This window comes from Loxodonta africana, chromosome 1, assembly GCF_030014295.1.
Source record: "Loxodonta africana isolate mLoxAfr1 chromosome 1, mLoxAfr1.hap2, whole genome shotgun sequence".
Lineage (NCBI taxonomy): Eukaryota > Metazoa > Chordata > Mammalia > Proboscidea > Elephantidae > Loxodonta > Loxodonta africana.
In genome coordinates this window covers 215793244-215817640 of record NC_087342.1, presented here as the reverse complement: position 1 = coordinate 215817640, position 24397 = coordinate 215793244, and the positions used below count along the sequence as shown (strand labels likewise).

The following is a 24397-nucleotide window of genomic DNA, read 5'->3' as shown; positions in this document are numbered from 1 at the left end:
CCTCACTGAGGTTCTTCCTCTTTTTCACTGACCCTCTGTTTTACCAAGCATGATGTCCTTCTCCAGGGACTGGTCCCTCCTGATAACATGTCCTAAGTATGTGAGACTGTTCTCTCCTCACCATCCTCACGTGAGCGTTCTGACTGTACTTCCTCCAAGACAGATTTGTTCATTCTTCTCACAGTCCATGGTATATTCAATATTCTTCACCAACACATACTTCAAAGGCATCAGTTCTTCTTTGGTCTTTCTTATTCATTATTTTTGAATGAGCCACTAACAGCTAGTTCAGGTACCATGACAATTCAACCCTAAATACTTAGCATGAACCACCTTAAAATGAGAATATTCTCCTTTGTAACCACAAAACCTTTATCACACCCACAAACATTAACAATAACTTCCTAGTATCATCTAATATCCAGTTCATATTAAAATTTCCCCTGGTTTTCTAAGAATGTGTTTCTAGGCGTTTTATATTTATACCAAGATATACTCAATGTCCATATAGTGCATTTCGTTGTTCCTCTTTTTGCATTTTTTAAATTCCAAGCTAATTGTCATGAATATTTCACATTCTAAATTTTTCTGATTGCCTCCTCATGATGTCATTCATTTAGTCCTCTGTCAGCTGCATTTTATCTAAATGGGAAATTTGGTCTAGAAGGTAAAAATTTTTAGCAAGAATACATCATACTTCATTTTACATCATGTCTGGGGTATATAATGTCAGATGGTTCCACAACAAGGATACTACATTTCATCATTTGCTTCAGATGGTAACCACCAAATCTGTCAATTAAAAATATATATTTTCCCTCTTGGAATTAGTAAACAATTTGTATGATGATAACTTGGCACTGTGGAGAAATGCCGTTCCCCAAAAATCTTTGACTGGATCCTTGCCTGAATAATTATTATAATGGGTAGCAAAATATTGATTTTGCTAATTCTATCATTCCTTCAATATTTGTTAACTGCCATTTTTTCTCTCTCTCTCCTCCTTGGGATGTTTCTTTGTTATTTTTTCCAAGCCATGACATTTTCAAGTGCCTCATACACATGTGAAAGCTGGACTATGAATAAGGAAGACTGAACAAAAACTGATGCCTTTGAATTATGGTGTTGGAGAAGAATATTGAATACACCAATGACTGCCAGAGGAATGAAAAAATCTGTCTTGGAAGAAGTACAGCCAGAGCGTTCCTTGGAAGTAAGCATGGCGAGACTTCATCTCACATACTTAGGACATGGTATCGGGAGCAACTAGTTCCTGGAGAAGGACATCATGCTTGGTAAAGTAGAGTGTCAGTGAAAAAGAGGAATACCCTCAATAAGATGGACTGACACAGTGGCTACAACAATGGTTTAAGCACAACAATGATTGTGAGGATAGCACAGGAACAGGCAGTGTTTCATTCTGTTGTACATAGGGTCGCTACGAGTTGAGACCAACTCGACAGCACCTAACAACAACAACAGCAATGGACTCATACCATGCTCACATTTCTTCAAATTTGGCAAGTAGGAACCCCTTTGAAGTTGTGATTCTGTTGTTTTTGAGCACTTCCTTGCTTTCGAGCACATAAAGATGAACTTGGCTTACCTTCTGCTTTCTCTGGCCTAGATTTAGAATCAGCCATTTCTCTAAAGAGCTTTGGTTCTTTTTCAGTAGAAAATGATACGTATAAATCAGTCTCTGGATGCTAGGTGTGCTAGTACTACTGGGGTATCATTGCTTCCAGACTCTTCCTGTGGGCAGAGCTAGGAAATACGTCTTAAGAAGTCATAAGTTCGTACTGATTTTTCCAACTCAAATATAACTTTACAGAGTTTTTGCCTTAACTTTTTAGATTTGATATTTGTCTCTTTTTTTGTACAATAAAAATCTTTGTTTCCTAATAATATTTATCTATTTGTTTAATCCTACCACATACTTGAAAGATTTTTACACTTCAAATACAGATATTATTATTGGATGAGACATGATTTTTTTGTAGTTCTTTTAGTCCTAATAATGTGTTACATCCAACTAAGTATGTACAGCCAGAGCACTATATTCAACAGTTACTTGAAATAATTATTTTCTTTATTCCTCAATGAATTTTGTTTATTTTATTACCAATTTGACATACACTATTTGTTTTCAATTTTAGGGCCTGTTTTTCCTTTCCAAAGTAGCTTTATTTACTTTTTTACTATGTAAAATATGTACATAGTTCAAAATCCAATACTAGTATATAAAGGTATACTGAGAAATCTTAATTCTATCCCAGTCATCTCAACTCCCTACTGAAAACTCTTTCATTAGTATTAGGTATGTGCGTGCCTGCCTATGTGTTTCCAATTATTTCTTATATAAAAGGTAATATAATATGCACCCTACTTTGTATCTTGCATTTATGACTACTTAAGACAATATAGCCGGGGAATCAGTCCATTTCATTACACAGTGATCTTCCTCACATAGTACACCAGTGTGTGCTACAGAATCTTCATCTAGATTTATTCTGTTGGACTTGTGGGTTGTGTCGGATGTTTTGCTATGACAAATTAATACGCTTCTGCATATAGTATTTTGCATTTGTAGTGGTGCACATTATGGTATTTTCCTATAATTGGGGCTGCTGGTTCAAAGAAAGGGTCGTTCATATGTAACTTAGTCAGTTATTACGAAATTTCTCTTCATTTGGTTTGTACCACTTTGAACTATCACAAACAATGTTTGGGAGCACTGTGGCACAGTGGTTAAGTGCTTGGCTGCTAACCTAAAGGTTGGTGGTAAGAACCCACAGAAAGATGTGGCAGTATGCTTCCGTAATGATTACAGCCTTGGAAATTCCCACGCTATCTTGCCCTTGTTATGCTTTTTTCTAAGGGACTCTCTTGTGCTCCCTCCACTCCCACAAATAATTGAGTTGTTTCCTCTGATACCAGCCAGACCTTCCTAAAAGGTCTTTCTTATCTGAAGTGCTGTAGATATGGCTCCAAACCATCCAGACCTCCAGGAACTCAATGATAGATAGGTTTGGACTTGGGTTCAGTGGGGGAAGTTTGAGGGCACTGGTGTCAGGTCCACAGGCTTAACACTTCTGAGTTTTATGTTTCCTTATCAGTGGATAACAAGAGTTTTTCTACTTTAAAAGAAAGTGAATCATGACAGCAACTTTAAACTTCCCCACATTGTTCTTTACTATGAGAGTTGGAGGGGTTTTGTTTTGTTTTTTTCAGTGAAGGTTGGGTATAACTTTATGAAATCTTAGGAGATGCAAATGAATTCTAGGTGGTGGGACAGGGACTATAGAGTAAGTCTTTTAGGCTCTATTGGCCTAAAGGGGTTCTATAATTTTCCCTGTGAAGGTTGTGGTAAAACTTATTGATTGAGTGACTCAATATATAATTTAGCCCTTTAGAGTTGGCTTGTCATATACCATTGTAGCATATTTAATTATTGGTCCTTAATTTTCATTTCTCTATAATGGAATTATATATCCACACTCTTGCCATGACCTCTTTTTGGGTGAGGTGTAATTCCTTGTCTTTTAACTTGAATTTGGCCATGATATTTCCTTCAGTAATGATATGTTAGCAGCTCTGAAGCTTGAAATGTGCTTGTATGTTTGGGCTTGCCATTACAATTAAAATAAAATACGCTTGGTACCACGGGACCTTTCCATTTGGGCCCCCTGAAAGAGGCATATATGTACATGACCTGAAGCCCAGCTGAACCCTGCTGAGGTCAGCCAAATCATAACCAGGTCTGTGAAGGAAAAGTAAACATTTGTTATTGTGAACCACTGAGAATTTTATGTTGTTTGCTATGAAGTATTTCTGGAGTAATAGCTAAATAACATGGGCAGTATTCTGTCTCTGCTATGTCTGAATCTCCACTGACAGAAAATGAGTTAGGGAAACTTGGCCCTAAAGGATGAATTTGGCAATTATATGAGAAGAGCTAATGGCACTGTTCCAAGTCAGAGTAATTTGTGGAGGTGGTAGGAAGAAATCAGGAATCAGATACAGAATACACAGAATTAGGGTTAATAGAGTATGGAGTAAAATTCATGAGCCAGAGTCCTCGGAAACAGGTTATCTAGGACACTTGCTTAAACAAAATACTCATTGCCATTAAGCTGATTCCAAGGCATAGTGACCCTAGAGGACAGAGCAGAACTTCCCCATAGGGTTTCTAAAGGGCAGCTGGTGGATTTGGACTGCTGGCCTTCTGGTTAATAGCTGAACATTTTGAATCAAAATAGACATGCTAAGAACAATGACATCTGAGCCAGCTAGATAGATGGTGTGGGCTCAGTATTTTCATGGAGAAAATACATATGAATGGAAGGAAGAAAATACATATGAATGGAATAGATAAGATACTGATCACCTTGGTGTAAGGCCTTAGGCAAGAAGTTTAGCTTTTCTCAGTATGCAGGCTAAGACTAGATAAAATCTAGGAAAACTTCAACACGGGTAAATTCACTCTAAATAAACTTACTGAGGCAGTTCTAGAACTGACTCACCCACACAATCTGGTTCCAGTCCAAGACATTGTTAACTGAAATCATCCCTCCTAGTTGGTAATGAAAGAACTATCACAACTTCATTGGACTACCTTGATGTTCTGAACTATAACTTCCTCCTGCATTATGTCTTTGAATGCATGCTAGTGAAATTATTCACACCAGCCAAGCAGGTACATAAGTTAAGAGTCAGCTTCAGGCCTTACCGTCCTTATCCCATCAAAGACAAGAGTCTTTAGGGTATCATTATGAGAACTAGATCTAGACATACTCAGAACGAAGGTGCAGTTCTGTCAAACTTGTTTGAGAGGCTGCATAAATATTTTAACTACTTTTTTGTTGTAACATCACTGTGTTTTATTTGGTTTCTTGTAGCATCTAGAAGAGGATCAAAGGTTCTACCATTCTGAAATTTTAGTTCAGCCAAGTCAACGTGTAATGCTAGGTGTTAAATATTAACTAAAAATGAATGGCCATTTGTACGAGGTGCAAAAATCTTTCCTAGAACAAATAAATTAAAATGGTTGCTTGTGCCAGGTACAAACTATGACAGAATAATAGGGAGCTTTCAAATTTTTTTTTTTTCAGTGTTGTAATTGTAGGGACTTTCCTCCCCTTCCCCCACCCCTAAAAAAAACTTGACATCGATGAATGTTTCTGACTCACCATATCAGACACAACAAATTCCTATCAGACAAGTATACCTATGGGACCAACGACAGAAAGACTTACTTTGTAAAGCCCTCCCTTCAATTAAAGACATACCTAACATCTGATCATTGTAACTTCCCTACTGGGAATCCCCTAATTGCCTTTAAAAACTCCATACCTACACTGCTTGAATGAGCCCTTGCCACTTCAGCTTGGATGTCCCTTGCTTGCAAACAGCTTCTCATTCAATAAATGCTTTTAACTCTAATTGATTTGTTGATCAAATCCTTCTTTTCAACATAGGGAAGTAGCCCCTCTCAAGTCTATTATGTGAGCTGCATCTCCCTGGAAGTATCTGTCATGCAGGTGTGGGCAATTATACAAAAAAAATAAGGAATCCTTACTAGGGATGAATTTAGGGTGAGACAGAGTCAGAAATGGGAGTCAGTAGGTTCAGAGAGCAGGGTGGTGAAGGGGTCATGGTTATTAGGTCCACAATGGGATTAAAGACATTTAAAATTGAGATAAGGTAAGTCTAGCTATGAGAGCTATGATTTCTTAAGGCCAGGTATGTAGTTTCTCACACAGCATTTCATTTTGCCTTAATAGCAATCGGAATTAGGAATTATTAGAGAAAGTGTAGTCCTCAAACCCCCATGAGTTCCTGCTGATCTACAGAGTCAAAATCATTGTCATAATAATGTTGTTGTTAGTTGCTGTTGAGTTGGCTCCAATTCATGATGACCCATGTATAACAGAAAAAAATGTTGCCCAGTCCTGCACTATCTTCATGATTGCTCATAATAATAAAAAAAACCCATTGCTGTTGAGTCGATTCTGACTCATAGCAATCCTATAGGGCAGAGTAGAACTGCCCCATACGGTTTCCAAGGAGCGCCTGGTGGATTCGAACTGCCCATCTTTTGGTTAGCAGCCATAGCTCTTAACCAGTACACCACCAGGGTTTCTGTTCATAATAATACTAAGATGTCATTTCCCTTTTGCACTATGCTGACATTTGTACTAATGATGAAATAGCAATGGTAGGTAAAATTCTGCAGGTGCCTTAGCACAAATCAAGACAGTGGCACCAAACTATACCAGGAATGATTGTATTCTTCACCATCAGCAAGCAATTGCAATTATTAAAAAAAAAAAGCCAGTTTCATTTAAAAATGTTTTGATGAAGTTGTAAAGTTTATTAATAAATCTCAGTCTTTGCGTACATGCCTTTTTAATAAAGCAAAATGAAATGGGAAGTATACATAGAGTATGTTTGCAGAATAAAGGCACATAATTGATTCTAGATAAACCAGTTGTGTGACTGTTTGAGTTTCAAGCAGTACTAGCTGCCTGTTTCACGTAACACCAATTGTGCCTGAAAGAACTATTGACCGACAAACTACGATTACTCAGACTTGGCTATCTGACAGGCATTTTCTTAACAGTGAACAAAGTGCCAGGAAAATAACTGATAGTATTCATCGCCAATGATAAAATTCAAGCTTGCAAGTGAAAACTAGAATTTCGGAAAACTTATCTGTTACCATGAGCTTGCCAGTTTCCCAATACTTAACAACAAAAAAAAACACTTCTAATTTGATCAGTAGTAATGTTAAAAAATGTGATTCTTCGATTTTGTATACGGAGATGTGTCAAAATTGGGAAAATCAGCATAAATCAGTGATTTGATATGTTCTTAAATGATCAGTGCAAGATGTTACAAAATCCTGCACACTATATTCAAAGTACAAGGAGCTAAATAGGTTTAACGTAACAGAACAGGTAAAGTTCTTCAACAGGGATTCAAATTCCTCATTGCAGCTAACTTTAAAAAAACTACCATTTGTCGAGTTTGGTTTAACGGGAAAGAAAATATTCTCAAATATCTTAAAAGGCTATTAAAGTGTCCCTTCCTTTTCAAACTACGCATCTGTGTGAGGCTGGGTTTTTTTCAATCAAAATAACAGGTCACAACAGATTCAATGCAGATGCATCTATGAGAATACAGCTGTCTTCTATTAAACCAGCCATTAAACAGGTTTCCAAAAATGGAAAATAGTTTCACTATTCTCACTAATTAAAAAAAAATATATTTTTCACAGAAATGATGTCTACATATAACAGGTATATAGTTGCTGTTTTAAAATAAATTCCTGACTATATATTGTACAATTCCTCAGTTTTAATTTCTAAGATGGCAAATAATGAGAAATAAAACTCAAATACAAAAAAGCTCTTTAGGGGCCTCAATTAGTTTTAAGAGTGTGAGGTGGCTCAAGGCTAAAGATTTTAAGAACGCTAGTATAAAACAAAACAAAAAAAAACCCGTTGCCATTGAGTCGACGCCAACTCATGGCAACCCTATAAACATGCCATTTTATTTTTTGCAGTAGGAAGAGACATGAGGGTGGAGGAGAGGTGAGAAACTGCCTTTACCTTGCCATTGCTCACTTGAGCCAGCTCAGTGGAATCAGAAAACAAATCCTTAAGGTTGAGACTTTACTGTAATCCAGGACGTTTTTCTCTTTGCCCTAAAACAAAGCAAGGGTGTATCTCCAGGGACTAGAATGTTATAGATTACATAGAATTGAGTTCTGAGAAAACAAATTCCAATAGGAAATACCTGCTATTCTAATTTCTTCACCACAGTTCCTTCTCATATTATTCTTTAGCAAGCAGCTGGTCAAGAGAAAACTGTCCTTATTCTGTGATCAGAAATAACCGGAAATGAACCAAAATATGACATACGCATAGATAGTCAGGCCCACAACAATAACAAAAGGTATTGGAAATGGGATTGAAAAGATTTAATGAACATGTAATGCATATATGTCAGAAAAATTACCTCAGGAAACAGGACTTTTTGGGCAAATCTCTCCTTCAATTATTAAAGAAATTAAGGAGAAAACATTGTGTGAGAAGAAGAATTCAAAAATGAAATTCAATAAATATCTGGGTGGAAAAGCAAGAAGGAAAAATCATTTTTGCCTCCGATTATTCCACAGCAACATTTAAGGTCAAAATTCAGTAGAGTAATATTTCTCAACAAACAAGAAGACACGAGAGTGATTCAAGAATGGTGCCCCCAGGCATGCTGCCATATAAATATACAGGCAGGAAATTGCACATGTGCAGAGCCTCAGAAAACACAGCCTCCATTAGACCTTCTTAAAAACAAGACTTCGTGGCAAAATGCAGCCACCCCCCAAAAAAAGACTGGGTGATGGAGAAGCACTAGTAAAAAGGACTTATATACGGGAACACAAATTCATATATATATATATATATGGAATTAAGGCTAAGGAATTCAGAGAATTATAGTCACAAAGCACAATGTGAGAATATCTATTGGCAATGCAAAATATACTGAAAACCAGCCATAGTTTATCTTGGCTAGTAAAGAACACTATTATCCAACTTTCTACCCTTTGCCAGTACAACGGCTATAACGTGAAATCTCGTAGCTGTCTTATTTTGCATTTCTCAGATTGCTAATGGGTTCAAGCATTTCTTAGCAGCTGTTGGCCTTGAAGAAAATCAATTTTTACTAAGTAGAAAAAAAAAAGGTTTAAACTAGGCTTTGAGCACTGTGCTCTTTTAAGAACTATCTATATGGGATCAAATTGAAGACAGCAACTGTAAAGGTTGAGTAGATAGGAAAATTAGGGGGCAGTGAGTTTATGTTAATGGGGGAGGAACAACTCAGAAAAGGAGGCTGAGAATGGTTGCACAACTCAAGGAAGATAATCAATGTCACTGAAGTGTGCATGTAAAAATTGTTGAATTGGTGTATGTCATGCTATGTATATTCTCAACAACAACAAAAATGAAATAAATTAAACAAAAAGAAAAATGGAGAAAAGGGAGGAAATTGTTATGTTACAAAAATGTACGGTAAGAAAATAATCTTTAATGGAAGTGAATGATATTATCTAAATTTGGTAAATTAAGACAACTGGATCTATTTAAGAACCTGTTTTATAAACTGAAAATCGTTAACAGTTACCACTAGAAAAATAAAGATCAAACTTATACTTGAACACAATGAAAATAACAGTCAGCTCCCTAGGCACAATTATACACACACACATGAACACAGTCAAACAGAGAATGCAGGTTATGTAAAAATGATAAACAAAAATTTTAAAATACAGAAAGCATAATATAAACATAAAAGTAATCAGATCAAACATAGCTTTTATATCAATACTTATAAATTAGGTAAACACATACGAAAAGAAAAAATAGACTCTATCGCTATGAGTCGGAATCGACTTGACGGCAGCGGCTTTTGGCAAGGTCATATAGAAACAGCACCATTAAACCATAAGTTGAATGAAAGAGACAGCTCTTAAATAAAGTGATTGCAAAAGCTGAAATCAAAAGGATAGGTAGAGACGTGTTGAAGAAGAAGCAGAAGCAGAGGAAGAGGAAGGAAGGAAAGAAAGGAAAAGAAGAAAGCAGAATTTATGATAGTAGTGGACAAGATTAAGGACAAAAAGCTTTACAAAAAAAAAACAAGGAAACTTAAAAATTATAAAGGGTATCATTCACTATGAATATCTGTCACAAATATATATGCAGCCAATAAAGTACAAAACACATACAATAAGACCTTGTGGAAATAAAAGAAAAATAAAAACAAAAATTAGTTGGAGACTTTAGTTTACTTTTCTAAACCTATGAAAGATTAACGCAACTAAAAATAAATTTAAACAAATTCCTATACATTTATTATGGTCTAGCCTCTGTTCTAAAGTTTTTACATACATTAATTAATTTAATAACTTTATTATTAAATATAGAATCAGATATGATAATGGAACATAGTGAGGTAACATATCTAGAGTAGTTTATATTTTGAAAAAATAAATCAGAGTCCTCTTTCACTAGGATATTGCTCTTCAGGATTTAAGTATTTGTTGTTAAATATTTTAAGAACTTATCTTCGGTGTCAGGCTAAATCAACAACTTTGCACAAATATAAACAGAAACATCTCCTGTACACTTCTTGATCAATTTTTACTGACTAGATAAAAGTGTGTTTAAACTAGGCCTAAACCATCATACATTTTTGGTTCCCATAAACCAAAAGTTGGAATGTAATCAATTAATGAAATGGGAAATGCCAGAGGATATAAAACACAAATTGTAAGCAATGATATTTTAAGTATTACAAGTTCAAATTTCTATTAAATATTTATATAAAACATAAACTACATGTATAAATATTTAGGGTGACATACCTTTGATATCATTTTTCTCTAAGTCTTTTAGTGCTTGGACGAATGTCAGCTGACTTTCGGTGAGAGGCCAACTGTTATACAACACCAAACACTGTATAATGTACTTGTAAGCCTGTGAAATAAAATGCAAATTTAAGAACAAACAATAAATATAGAATGTATATAATATAATTTATCATTAGGCACATGACAAATTAATTGCTTTTCTGGATCACTGGACCATAATTTAATCATGTGTATTATATATACACTCACACACACACACACATAACCAAAAAAACCACTGCCCTTGAGCCAATAGTGACCCTTTATAACAGAGTAGAACTGCCCCATAGGATTTCCAAGGAGCAGCTGATGGATTCAAACTGCTGAGCTTTTGTTTAGCAGTCTAACGCTTAACCACTATGCCACCAGAGCCCCATACAGGGTTGCTATGCATTGGAATCGACTTGACAGCAATTTATATAAACTCTAAAAATTCTGAATATAACACAGTAGGCTTTGACAATGATTACTACGAAGGCCTTTGGATTGGGAATTATAAACACTGCTAGGTATTCTCCAAAATTCTATAATACTACAGTTTATAAAAGTTTAAAATCCTCATATCCCCACCAATGCCTGTTGTTATCCAACTTTCTAATTTTTGCCAATACAATGGCTATAGACTGAAATCTCATAGTTATCATATTTTGCATTTCTCAGATTACTAATGAGTTTGAGCATTTCTACATGGCTGTTGGCCTTTAGAATATCCTGTTCTATGTACCCAGGACCCAAAAATAGTCTCTGATATCATCTATTATTAATTTTATGTATTAAAATTAAACGATTAAATATATAACACATCTGGTTCTTGTTGTGAGACATCAATTCGATCAAAATTCATCGTGACACTTTATGACACAGTAGAACGGTCCCATAGGGTTTCCTAGGCTGTAATCTTTATGGGAGAAGATCGTCATGTCTTTTCTCCTGTGGAGCCTCTGGGTGGGTTAAACTGCCAATCTTTAGGTTAGCAGCTGAGCACTTAACAGTTAATACATATGGAATCCAACTTTATTTATGGTCTTAGGTAAAATCGATTTCTGTCCAGTCCATTGTGACTCATGGTGACCTTATCTGAGTCAGGGTGGAACTGTGTTCCATAGGGTCATCAATGGCTGATTTTTGGAAGTAGATCACCAGGTCTTTCTTACAAGGTGCCTCTGGGTAGACTTGAACCTGTAAACTTTCTGTTCCATGGAAGCAGTTTGTCCAACATCGTCTACTCATCAGTCTACCGTTTATGCATTGATTGATGGTGTTGAATTTATTCTATATTAAGTTTCTATATAAACATGGATCCGTTTCTATTCTCTCTATCCTACTTTATTGTTCCATTTGCCTACTGTTACACTAATTTAATAGTATTTTTATTGCTATGACTTTGTCCCCCACACGTCTGTCAGTCTGTCATACTGTGGGGGCTTGTGTGTTGCTATGATGCTAGAAACTATGCCACCAGTATTCAAATATCATCAGGGTCACCCATGGTGGAAAGGTTTCAGCTGAGCTTCCAGATTAAGACAGATTAGGAAGAAAGACCTAGTAGTCTACTTCTGAAAAAAAATTACCCAGTGAAAACCTTGTGAATAGCAGTGGAACACTGTCTGATATGGTGCCGGAAGATGAGCCCCTCAGGTTGGAAGGCACTCAAAATATGACTGAGAAAGAGTTGCCTCCTTAAAGTAGATTGACCTTAATGATATGGATGGAGTCGGGCTTTGGGGACCTTCATTTGCTAATGAGGCACTATTCAAAATGAGAAGAAACAGCTGCAAACATCCACTAATAATCAGAATGTGGAATGTACAAAGTATGAATCTAGGAAAACTGAAAATCTTCAAAAATGAAATGGAATGCATAAAGATAGATATCTTAGGCATTAGTGAGCTGAAATCAACTGGTATTGGCCATTTTGAATGGGACAATCATATGGTCTACTACTCTGGGAATAACAAATTAAAGAGGAATTGACTTGCATTCATTATCAAAAAGTATATTTCAAGACCTATCCTGAAGTACAACACTGTCAGTAATAGGATAATATCCACAAGCCTACAAGGAAGACCAGTTCATATTACTATTATTCAAATTTACGACCAACCATTTAGGCCAAAGAGGAAGAAACTGAAGATTTTTTACTAACTTCTGCCTTCTGGAATTGATCAAACACGCAATCAAGACACATTGATAATTACTGGTGATTAGAATGCGAAAGTTGGAAAAAAGAAGAAGCAACACTAGTTGGAAAATATGGCCTTGGTGATAGAGATTATGTCAGAGATCGCATGACAGAAATTTGCAAGACCAATGACTTGTTCATTGTAAATAACTTTTTTCAACAGCATAAATGGTGACTATACACAAGGACTTCACCAGATGGAATACACAAGAATCAAATCGACTATATCTGTGGAAAGAGATGGCGGAAAAGCTCAATACCATCAGTCAGAGCAGGCCAGAGGCTGAGTGTGGAAGAGGTCATCAGTTGCCATATGCAAGTTCAAGCTGAAACTGAAGAAAATTAGAAGTCCACAAGAGCCAAAGTATGACCTTGAGTATATTCCACCTGAATTTAGAGATAATCTCAAATACAGATTTGAATCACTGAACACTAATGACTGAAGACCAGCCGAGTTGTGGAATGACATCAAGAACATCATACATGAAGAAAGATCATTAAAAACACAAGAAAGAAAATAAAAGACCAAAATGGATGTAAGAAGAGACTCTGAAAGTTGCTCTTGAACATAGAGTAGCTAAATTGAAAGGAAGAAATGACGAAGTAAAAGGGATGAACAGAAGATTTGAAAGGGTGGCTGGAGACGACAAAGTAAAGTATTATAATGAAGGTTGCAAAGACCTAGAGATACAAAACCAAGAAGCTGAAAGAATTAAGGAAAAATTCAAGCCTCGAATTGCAATATTGAAGGATTCTTCAAGGAAAATATTAAACAATGCAGGAAGAATCAGAAGAAGATGGAAGGAATACACAGAATCACTGTACCAAAAAGAATTGGTTGACATTTAACCATTTCTCTTCTTAGGTTCTGTTGAGTCGATTCTGACTCATAGTGACCCTATGCATAACAGAATGAAACACTGCCTGGTTCTCCTGCGCCATCCTCACAATTGTAGTGATGCTTGAGCCCATTGTGGCAGCCACTGTGTCAATGCATCTTTTTAAGAGTCTTCCTCTTTTTCGTTGACCCTCTACTTGACTAAGCACGATGTCCTTCTCCAGAGACTGGTCCCTCCTGATAACATGTCCAAAATATGTGAGATGTGGTCTTGCCATCCTTGCTTCTAAGGAGCATTCTGGCTATACTTCTTCTAAGACAGATTTGTTCATTCCTTTGGCAGTTCATGGTATATTCAATATTTTTTGCCAACACCACAATTCAAAGATGTTCATTCTTCTTCGGTCTTCCTTATTCATTGTCCAGCTTTCACATACCAATTCTTTTTGGTATAGTGACTCTGAGTATTCCTTCAAACCATTTCAGGAAGAAGTCCAAGCTGCACTGAAAGCATTGGCAAAAAACAAGGCTTCAGGAAGTGATGGAATACCAATTGAGATATTTCAACGAACAGATGCAGTGCTGGAATTGCTCACTCATCTCCGCCAAGAAATTTGGAAGACAGCTACCTGGACAAGTGACTGGATGACATCCGTATCTGTAAACATTCCAAAGTAAGGAGATGCAACAGAATGTGAAAATTATCAAAAAATATCATTAATATCACACACATAAAACTTATATGTGACAGTCTGACTTGATTTGTAAACGTTCACTTGAAGCTTAATAAAAGTTAATAAAAAAAAAAATCACACACATAAAGTTTTGCTGAAGATCATTCAAAAGTGGCTGTAGCAGTATATCCACAGGGAACTGCCAGAAATTCAAGCTGGATTCAGAAGAGGTTGTGGAACAAGAAATATCATTGTTGATGTCAGATGAATCTTTGCTGAAATCAAAGAATACCAGAAAGATGTTTACTTGGGTTTTATTGACTATGCAAAGGCATTCAACTGTGTGGATCATAACAAACTATGGATAACATTGTGAAAAATGGGAATTTCAGAACAATTAATCATGCTCATGAGGAACCTCATGAGGCTCATAGACCAAGAGGCAGTTATTCGAACAGAACAAGGGAATACTGCGTGGTTTAAAGTCAGGAAAGATATGCATCAGGGTTGCATCCTTTCATCATATTTACTCAATCTGTATGCTGAGCAAATAATCTGAGAAGCTGGACTATATGAAGAAGAACTAGGCATCAGGATTGGAGGAAGACTCATTAACAACCTGCATTATGCAGATGAAACAACCTTGCTTGCTGAAAATGAAGGGGACTTGAAACACTTTCTGATGAAGATCAAAGACCATAGCCTTCATTATGGATTACGCTTCAACATAAAGAAACCAAAAGTCCTCGCAACTGGACCAATAAGCAACATCATGATAAATGGAGAAAAGTCTGAAGTTGTCAAGGATTTCATTTTACTTGGATCCACAATCAACTGCCCATGGAAGCAGCAGTCAAGAAACCAAAGGACACACTGCATTGGGCAAACCTGCTGCCAAAGACCACTTTAAAGTGTTGAAAAGCAAAGATGTCACCTTGAAGACTAGGGTGCACCTGACCCAAGCCATTTTGTTTTCAATCACCTCATATACATGTGAAAGCTGGGCAATGAATAAGGAAGACAGAATAAGAATTGACACCTTTGAATCATGGTGATGGTGAAGAATATTGAATATACCATGGACTGCCAAAAGAAGGAACAAATCTGGCTTAGAAGAAGTATAACCAGAAAGCTCTTTACAAGGAAGGGTGGTGAGACCACATCTCACATACTTTGGACATGTTATCAGGAGGCACCAGTCCCCTGGAGAAGGACATCATGCTTGGTAAAGTAGAGGGTCAGTGAAAAAGAGGACAATCCTCAAGGAGATGGACTGACACAGTGGCTGCAAAAATGGCCTCAAGCATAACAAGGATTGTGAGAATGAAGCAGGATGTGGCAATGTTTCGTTCTGTTGTATATAGGGTCCCTATGAGTTGGAACCGACTCGAAGGTGCCTAACAACAACAACATGAAATTTAAAGTACATTTAAAACATTTCTGAAAGATACAGTAGAAATCTTCTTTGGGATAGTATTGAATTTAAAGATTAATTTGGAGGCTAACTGATGTTTTTATAATATTATGATACCTCATTTATTCAAACTGTGTTCTTCGGTTAGTCAAATTACCTTCTCTGTCCTTTATTGTAAAAAAAGTGTTTTTTTCAAGGGGGTCCTTTATTGTAGTATTAACTTTTCCGTGTAGACAACTTGTGTATTTTTGGTTAATTCTTAGATATTTTACAATTTTATATCTATTATGACAGCCATCATATCCTATTTTCTAATCCATTAGTGCTGTGGTAGGAGGCTATTTATTAACGTAAGATGTAGCAGCATAGCACAGAGCCAGAAATATCGAGGGATAAATCCCGCTTTAGTGCATACCTTCTTTGCAGCCATAAGCAACTTACTTTAACTCTCTGTGCTCCAGGGTCCTTGGGTATATGAATCATTTTATCTGTAACTCAATGACTATTTGCAAAATGTCTTATTCATTTTCTTCCTTATATGATCTAAACTCAAAAAACCCAAACCCACTGCCATAAAGTTGATTGCGACTCATAGCGACCCTGTAGGACAAAGTAGAGGTGGCCCATAGGAGTTCGAAGGAGTGGCTGGTGGATTTGAACTGCTGACCTTTTGGTTAGCAGCTGAGCTCTTAAACACTGAGCCACCAGGGCTCCCATCATGCTCCTCCAGTACCATTAAATACTAACACTGCTAATGGGCACTCTTTTCTTACTCTCAGTTTTAATGGGAATTTTCTACATTAATATAATTTCACATTTATATGCCAACATATATTAATATTATTTACATATGCATTAATATAAATGTTTCACATATAATATTTCTGTATTAAGTTTAAGATTTTTGGTGTACAACATTCTCAATTAAATTGCTATCTATGCCTAATTTACTGAGTACCCTTTAAAGGCTCATAGATAGGTGCTGAACTTTATCAAATGCCTCAGGGTTATATGGTTGCTCTCCTCTGGTCTATTACTTGGTAGACATACTTTCATAGATTTTCTGAAGGCAACCATCTCTGGATTCCTGAGATTAAACTCTATGTGATCACTAAATATCCTACTAGAGTTGGCTATTACGTTGTTTAGAATTTTTGCAACCATATTTATGAATGAAATGGGCATACAATTTTCTTTTCTTGAATTGTTCTTATCTGATTTTGGAATCATGATTACATTAACTGATTAAAAATGATTGGGTAGTTTCTTTCCTTTTCTGTTTTCGAGAACAATTTACTCCTTGAAAGTCTGTGAGGCTGATTCTGTAAAGCCAGCTGGGCCTGTGGCTTTTTGGAAAGGGAGAATTTGCTATCATTTTAACTTTATGATTGTTTATGTTATATTCAAGTCTTCTGTTTTCTTGTGAATAAGTTTTACCAATGTTTTCCTTAGGAGCTTATCCATTTTTTCCCTAGGTTTTAAATTTTCTAGCGTAAAGTTGTTTATAATACTCTTAAAAACATTTTTTTTAATCTGTTTTTTTTTTTTGTCTGTAGTTATGCCTCCATTTTATTTTTTGTTTTGTATTTGTCTCATTTATGTCTTTTCTCCTTTTCCCCCCTTGTATTTATCTTATAAGAAGTATGTCTACTTTATTTATCTTCAAAAAAAAAATGGCTTAGCATTAATCTTCCTTATTTTTGTTATCCATTTCTTTGATTTTTGCCCTCATCTATATTAAAACCCTTCCTTCTTATTCTTTGAGTTACGCTATTGATTTTCTCCATCTTTTGGTTTGAATACCTCAACTCATTTGTTTTTTAATCATTCATGCTTCCTCATGAGTAAATTTAAAATTAAATATATCACTAAATGATACTTAAGATTTTTTTATAAATTTTGATTTATATATATTTTTTACTGTTACTGAGTCATAAATTTTGTAATGACTCCTTTGATGTTCTTTTTAACTAAAAGATAATTTAGTATATATTATTTAGTTTCCAAATTTATGGAATTTTAAGCTGTTATTAATTTCTGTTTTATTGCATTATGCTTATATGACGTAATCTATACAGTATTGGTAGTTTGGATTTTATTGGGAGTTCATTTATTGCCTAGTACATAATCTATATTTTGAAAATACCCTGTGTTTGCTTAAAAAAGAAGCATATTCTCTGTTATTAGGGGAAGAGTTCTATACAGATATCTAAAGAATTAAGCTTAGACTTTAATTTTTCAAATCCTCATGATTATACTTTTTTTGTTTTTTGGCTTGCTCTATCAGTTTCTGAGAGGCATATGTTAAAATCCTAACTATAACTGTTGACATCTATTTTTCTCTGTCCTAATAGTTTTTGCTTTTTATTTATTGTGGTGGGTAGTCAGGTGCCTATATGTTAGTGATGGTCATATCTACTGGATTTAATCACTTAAAAGCTGTGGTTGTTAGCCGTTTGAATCTACCAGTCACTCCTTGGAAACCAGATGGAGCAGTTCTACTCTGTCCTACAGGGTCGCTATGAGTCAGAATCAATTCGGTGGCAATGGGTTCTTTTTCTTTTTATATAATATCCCTCATGTATTCAATGTATTCAGATGAGATATTAAGATTATTTTCACATCTCTCTCTTTGCTACTATTTGTCATGTGTGCATTTCTTTTTTATATTCAAACTTTCTGTACCATTTTCTTTAAAAGCATCACTTTTTAGACTCCATATTGTTAGACCTTATTTTTTATCTAACCTTAAAGTTTTAGCTTTTAAATTGATTACTCAATTTATCTTCATTGTAATTACTATTAGGAATTATTTCTGCCATCTACTTTCTTTTCAATTCTTTTCTTTTTTTTGCTTTCTAATGGATATACCACATTTTCATCCATGTTTCAAAATACGTGCATTCTATTTTTGTTATTTTATTCTTTAACCAAAGGCTCATACACATCAGGTTTTAATAATATGTAACTTTTCCAAAGTTACAAACATCATATAACTCATATGTAAAATAAGACAATAACATCTACATTATAGGGTCAGTGTGCAGATTAAATTTACCATATATATAAAGTTCTTAGCACAGAAAATTTGTTCAATAATGACTTATTCTTAAATTCTGGCTTTACATTGATGGCATTAAATATAAAAAGTATTATACGTTGACAGTTTTTGGTAAGAGAATTAGTTTATTTTATATTACATTCTAAAAACAATATAATTGCATATTTCCTTTAAATGTAAACATACCTGCTGTGGTGTGCTAGGATTTTCTTCTATAGTGGGCACACTGATAATTTCGTCATCCATAACAGTCTGACCCATGTCTATTATTGCACTTCCAGGTCTACTTTTATAGGCTTTCTGACTTCCTATGGCTGACTTCTTCTTCATATACGATTCTTGCTCTTTCTTGGAGGGAGTATGAGTAAAAAGAATTTGCTTGCTAGCTGAGTAGGAGAAATATTAATTTTCAGTTAAAACATATGAAATGTATAGTTATTATTGACTGTTATTTAGTTAGATCCCTTTCTAAAACACACAAAGGAACAGATCAATTACTTTTATTTTAATGAAATAAAAACCAAGTTTGTTGGATTCTTGGAAATATTCTGGTCTTAAAGAAATGTACTGTAATAGTATGTGGCCTGCGTAGAGCAATGACTATTCTGTTTAACCACAGAATGCTAAAAGAATATACAACAATTCAACAATTCTTCATTCATTCTATGTCACTTGAATGACACTAAACTACCACCATACTCTTTGACTTTTACAGAATTTCTCACCATGTGTATTTCTTATCACACTTATAAGAAACTTTCATTTTGATTTTTAATTTCTGTTATCCATTATTTTGTAATTATCAGATGATGCAAGTGCAACTTGGAGAGATAAAAATGGAATGTGTGCTGAATGTTATTAATTTAATTAATCAAACAAGTAGTAAAGGACAAAAAGTGAATGACACAGGGAACTTGCAACATCATCCATGACAGAATAATGAGCACTGCAGTTATTCTCCCACATAAAAAATGATAAAACTGGATAAAATGTATACAGCAACTGTTTTCAGCCACTGGCTAACAGACAGCACAGGACTGTGATCCTTCAGGAAAGCAAACGCACAGGTGATCTCTTTATTTCCCCAGATTTCTACCCGTGAGCACCTTCCCAATTGCAGCACCAGGATGTAGAGCCCAAAGAGAGTAGCAGTGTTGTCAGGTTCAGGAAATGAAGACTGGAGTTTGGGACTCCTTTGCTGTTGTTGTTAGGTGCTGCCAAGTCAGTTCCAACTCATAGAGACTCCATGTACAATAGAACGAAACACTGCCCTGTCCTGCGCCATCCTCATAATCATTATGCTTGAGTCCATTGTTGCAGCCTCTGTGTCAATCCATCTCATTGAGGGTCTTCCTTTTTTTCACTGACCCTCTACTTTACCGGAAACACTGGTGGTGTAGTGGTTAAGTGCTACAGCTGCTAACCAAAAGGTTGGCAGTTTGAATCCACCAGGCGCTCCTTGGAAAGTCTATGAGCAGTTCTACTCTGTCCTATAGGGTCGCTATGAGTCAGAATTGAGGTGTGTTTCTCTAGGGACTGGTCCCTCCTCAGAACATGTCTGAAGTCTCACCATTCTTGCCTCTAAGAAACATTCTGGCTATACTTCTTCCGGGACAGATTTGTTTACCCTTCTGACAGTCCATAGTACATTCAATATTCTTAGCCAACACCATAATTTAAAGGCACCAATTCTTCTTTAGTCTTTATTCATTGTCCAGCTTTCACATACATACGAGGCAACTGAAAATATCATGGCTCAGGTGAGGTGAACCTTAGTCCTCAAAGTGACGTCTTTGCTTTTTAACACCCTAAAGACTCTTTAGACAAGTAAAATTTGTGGGGCATGGTGCCAGAGAGGTGGTACCTGTGCAGCAAAGGAGCCCAAAAATATACATAGGGGTCCACTTAAATCTTTAGCTGATATTTAAACTTCACTTACGCAGGGCAAGATTCAACAATGCCTGACAGACAACATGTACTGGGAGATTATGAATTAATGAATTGATTAAATTAATAGAGCTTCTGGAAGTTGTACAGTTCAGAAAGACATTGGGGTTCTGATCTGCCAAAATGAAGAGAATTTAATGAGCACATAGAGCATTCAACTGAGACTGAAGAAAGGCCAAGTCTTAAGTGTAGAGCTACCCTAACCCTAGAGTAATGGAAACTCTAGATCTGACTTTACAAACTTTAAACTAAGTCTTGATAGGCTCAGGCCTACCTGTTAATAAGTTAACTCCCAGACAGAAGAAGATTAAACACTAATTTAATGGTGAAAGCAGAATCTAGACTCTTTTCATCCATAATGTACAAGTGCACAAATTTTATATATGAAGCAAGAAATGTGAGCATAACCTGAAATAAAAGTCAATATAAGTAGAAACATGTTTGACACAGATGTTGGGATTAGCAAACAAGGATTTAAAAATAGCTATTAAAAACGTGTTTAAGGATTTAAGGGAAAAGATGGACACACTGAATGAACAAGTGTAGAACCTCAAACATAAAAATGAAAAATATAATAATCAAACTGAAATTCTAGAACTGAATATATCTGAAATGAAAACCTCTTTAATGAGCTAAACAGCATATTGGCAATTTCAGAACAAAATTGCTGTAAACTTTAAAATAATAGAAATAATGCAAAGAGAAGCACAGAGTGAAACAAAATGGATAGAGGCTCAATGATCCACGGTATAATATTGTAGTGAGTTGAAAGTGGCCCCTTCAAAAGAAATAAATCCACCTGGAAATTCAGAATGTGACCTTGTTCAGAATAAGAATATTCATAGATGTAATTAAAATTGGGATCTTGAAATAAGATCAACACAGATTTAGGGTGGGCCCTAAATCCAATGATGGGTATCCTTAAAAGAGAGAAAATTAGGAGATGCAGAGACACAGATTGGAATTTCAGTGCCACAAACCAAGGAATGCCAGAAGTCTTCAGAAATTAAAGGAGACAAAGAAGAATTCTCCCCTAGAGACTTGGGTGCATATGGCCGTGCTGACACCATGATTTCAAACTTCTGACTTCTAGAACTGTGAGAGAATACATTTCTGTTGTTTTAAGCTACCCAGTTAGTGGTAAATTATTATGGTAGCCCTAGAAAACTAATATAGATATGAAGCGGTTTAAAGTATGTGTTAGATATCTGAATCCCAGATGGAGATGCTACTAAAAATTAAATATGCAGGCATAAACTTAATAAACTATGTGTCAAACATGTAAATGGAAAATATATATATAGCTGTGAGAAATTAAATACTAAAATAAATATATAGATATACTGCATTCATGTATTAGATTTAATTTTGTTATGATGTCATACTCTCAAATTCAACACAATTCTAATAAAAATCCCAGTATATATATATACATTTTTTTTTTGGAGGGGGTAAATATTGACAAACTAATTTTGAAATTTATCATGAAATCCCAAGAATCTAGAATAAACAAAACATTTTGGAGATGAGCTACTTATTAATGCATATATAGAAGCACTGTTGTTAGTTGGCATCAAGTCAGCTCTAACTCATGTTGACCTTATGTGTAACAGAATGACATGTTGCCTGGCCCTGTGCCATCTTCATGATCATTGGTATGTTTGAGTCCATTGTTATGGCTATTGTGTCAATCTATCTGATTGAGGATTTCCCTCATTTTTGCTGACCCTCTACTAAACATGACGTCCTTTTCTAGTGATTGGTCTTTCTTGATGTTGTGTCCAATGTAAGTCAGTCAAAGTCTCACCACCCTTGCTTCAAAGGAGCATTTTGGTTGTATTTCTTCTAAGATTAATTTGTCTGTTCTTGTTGGCAGTCTACAGTATAAGCCATATCTTTACCAACACCACAATTCAAATGTATTAATTCTTCTGTCTTCCATTTTCATTGTTCAATTTTGCATGCATATGAAGTGACTGAAAAGACCATGGCTTGGGTTAGGCACATCTTAGTCAATAAAATGATATCTTTGCTTTCGAAAACTTTAAAGAAGTCTTTTGCCGAAGATTTGACCAATACAATCAGACATTTGATTTCTTGACTGCTGTGTCCATAGACATTGTTAACCCAAGCAGAATGAAATTGTTGACTTTAATTTTTTCTCCACTTTTCAGGATATTGTTTATAGATCCAGTTTGGAGAATTCCATTTTCTTCATGTTCAGGGATAATCCGTACTGGAAACTGTAGTCTTTGACCTTTTCAGTAAGAGCTTCAAGTTGTCTTCTTTTTCAGCAAGCAGGATTGTATCATCTGCATATTATAGGTTGTTAATGAGTCTTCCTCCAACCTTATCCCACGTTTTTCTTCAGATAGTCCACCTTCTCAGATTATTTGCTCAGCATACAGATTGAATAAGTAAGGTGAAAGGAGGCAACCCTGCTGCACACCTTTTCCAATTCTAAACCAGGCAATATTCCCTTGTTCTGTTTGAATGACTGCCTCTTTGATTCATGTACATGTTCTACACAAGCACAATTGTTCTGGAATTCCCATCTTCATATTGTAATGTATAATTTGCTATGACCTACACAATCAAAGCCTTCCTATAGACAATAAAACACAGGTAAACATCTTTCTGGTATTCTCTGCTTTTGTGCAGATCCATCTGACAACTGCAGTGAAATCTCTCATTCCACATCCTTTTCTGAATATGCCTTGCATTTCTGGCAGTCCCCTGTTGATGGACGACTGCAGCTGTTTTTGAATTACCTTCAGGAAAATTTTGCTAGCACGTGATATTGATATTGTTTAATAATTTGTGCATTCTGCTTCATTGTCTTTCTTTGGAATGGGCATGCATATAGATCTCTTCCAGTCAGTTGGCCAGGTAGCTGTCTTCCAATTTTCTTGACATAGACATTTAGGCACTTCCAGCATTGTATCTCCCTCTCTCTCTCTCTCTATATATATGTTTGTATATATATAGATTATTGCAACTGTATGAATATTGCAATTATATTTCGGGGGTACTCCAGGAAATACATATAATGAAGAATTTATAGATGGGTATGTCTCCAAGGTAAACGACTGAAAAGCATTTAGAAAAAAAAAGTACTTCAGCGTCTGCTTATATAGTTCAGAAACACAATAGCATTCCATTAAAAGTAGTACCCTGTTTAAATGAGGAGTTATTGCGCAATACTGAGTTTTTGTTTGGGATGATGAAAGATTTTTGGAGATTCATAGTGGTGATGGTTGCACAACATGGTGAATGCGGTTAATGCCGTTGAATTATATGTTTAATAATAGTTAAAATGGCAAAGTTTTTATTACATACATTTTACTACATTAATTTAAAAAAATTATACAGTTTGGAATCTAAATGAAGAAAATTTACAATAGCACTTTCAATCTGTATGAAGAAAACTTTAAATCTTTTCTATGAAATATAAAAGAAGTCACAGATAAGAACTAGCCTTTATTTGGATACAAATTCAGTATTGCAAAATCATGTCTATTCTCCTTAAATTTATTAATCTATATATCCAAGGTAATCAGAAGGAAAATAATGACACATTTTTATGTGTTTTGGGGTAAACTTAAAAAACTGTACTGAAGTTCATCTAGTAATACAAATGTGAAAATAAAAATATCTTGAAAAAGAAGAGTAGTCATGGGATGACAACTCTATTTCTGGATGAACTTCTGAATTCTATCCTACGTATCTTCCTACTCTATTCTTCTATTTCTTCACCAGAACTCAACTCATAAAATTAGTTTTGAATGCTTATATGTTTTCTTTATAAAATAT

At 35.3% G+C, this 24397-nt stretch overlaps 1 protein-coding gene across 1 annotated transcript in view; it reads right to left on the bottom strand.

Annotated features, from left to right (window-relative positions):
- Positions 1-24397, bottom strand: part of ADGB (androglobin) — a 227648-nt gene that overhangs the window by 38475 nt on the left and 164776 nt on the right. Inside the window, exons 28-29 of the mRNA XM_023550601.2 lie at positions 18824-19023; positions 10424-10535 (exon numbers count right to left, since the gene is read on the bottom strand). Of these exons, the coding sequence (XP_023406369.2) occupies positions 10424-10535; positions 18824-19023 (312 nt within the window). The remainder of the gene's footprint in view (positions 1-10423; positions 10536-18823; positions 19024-24397) is intronic.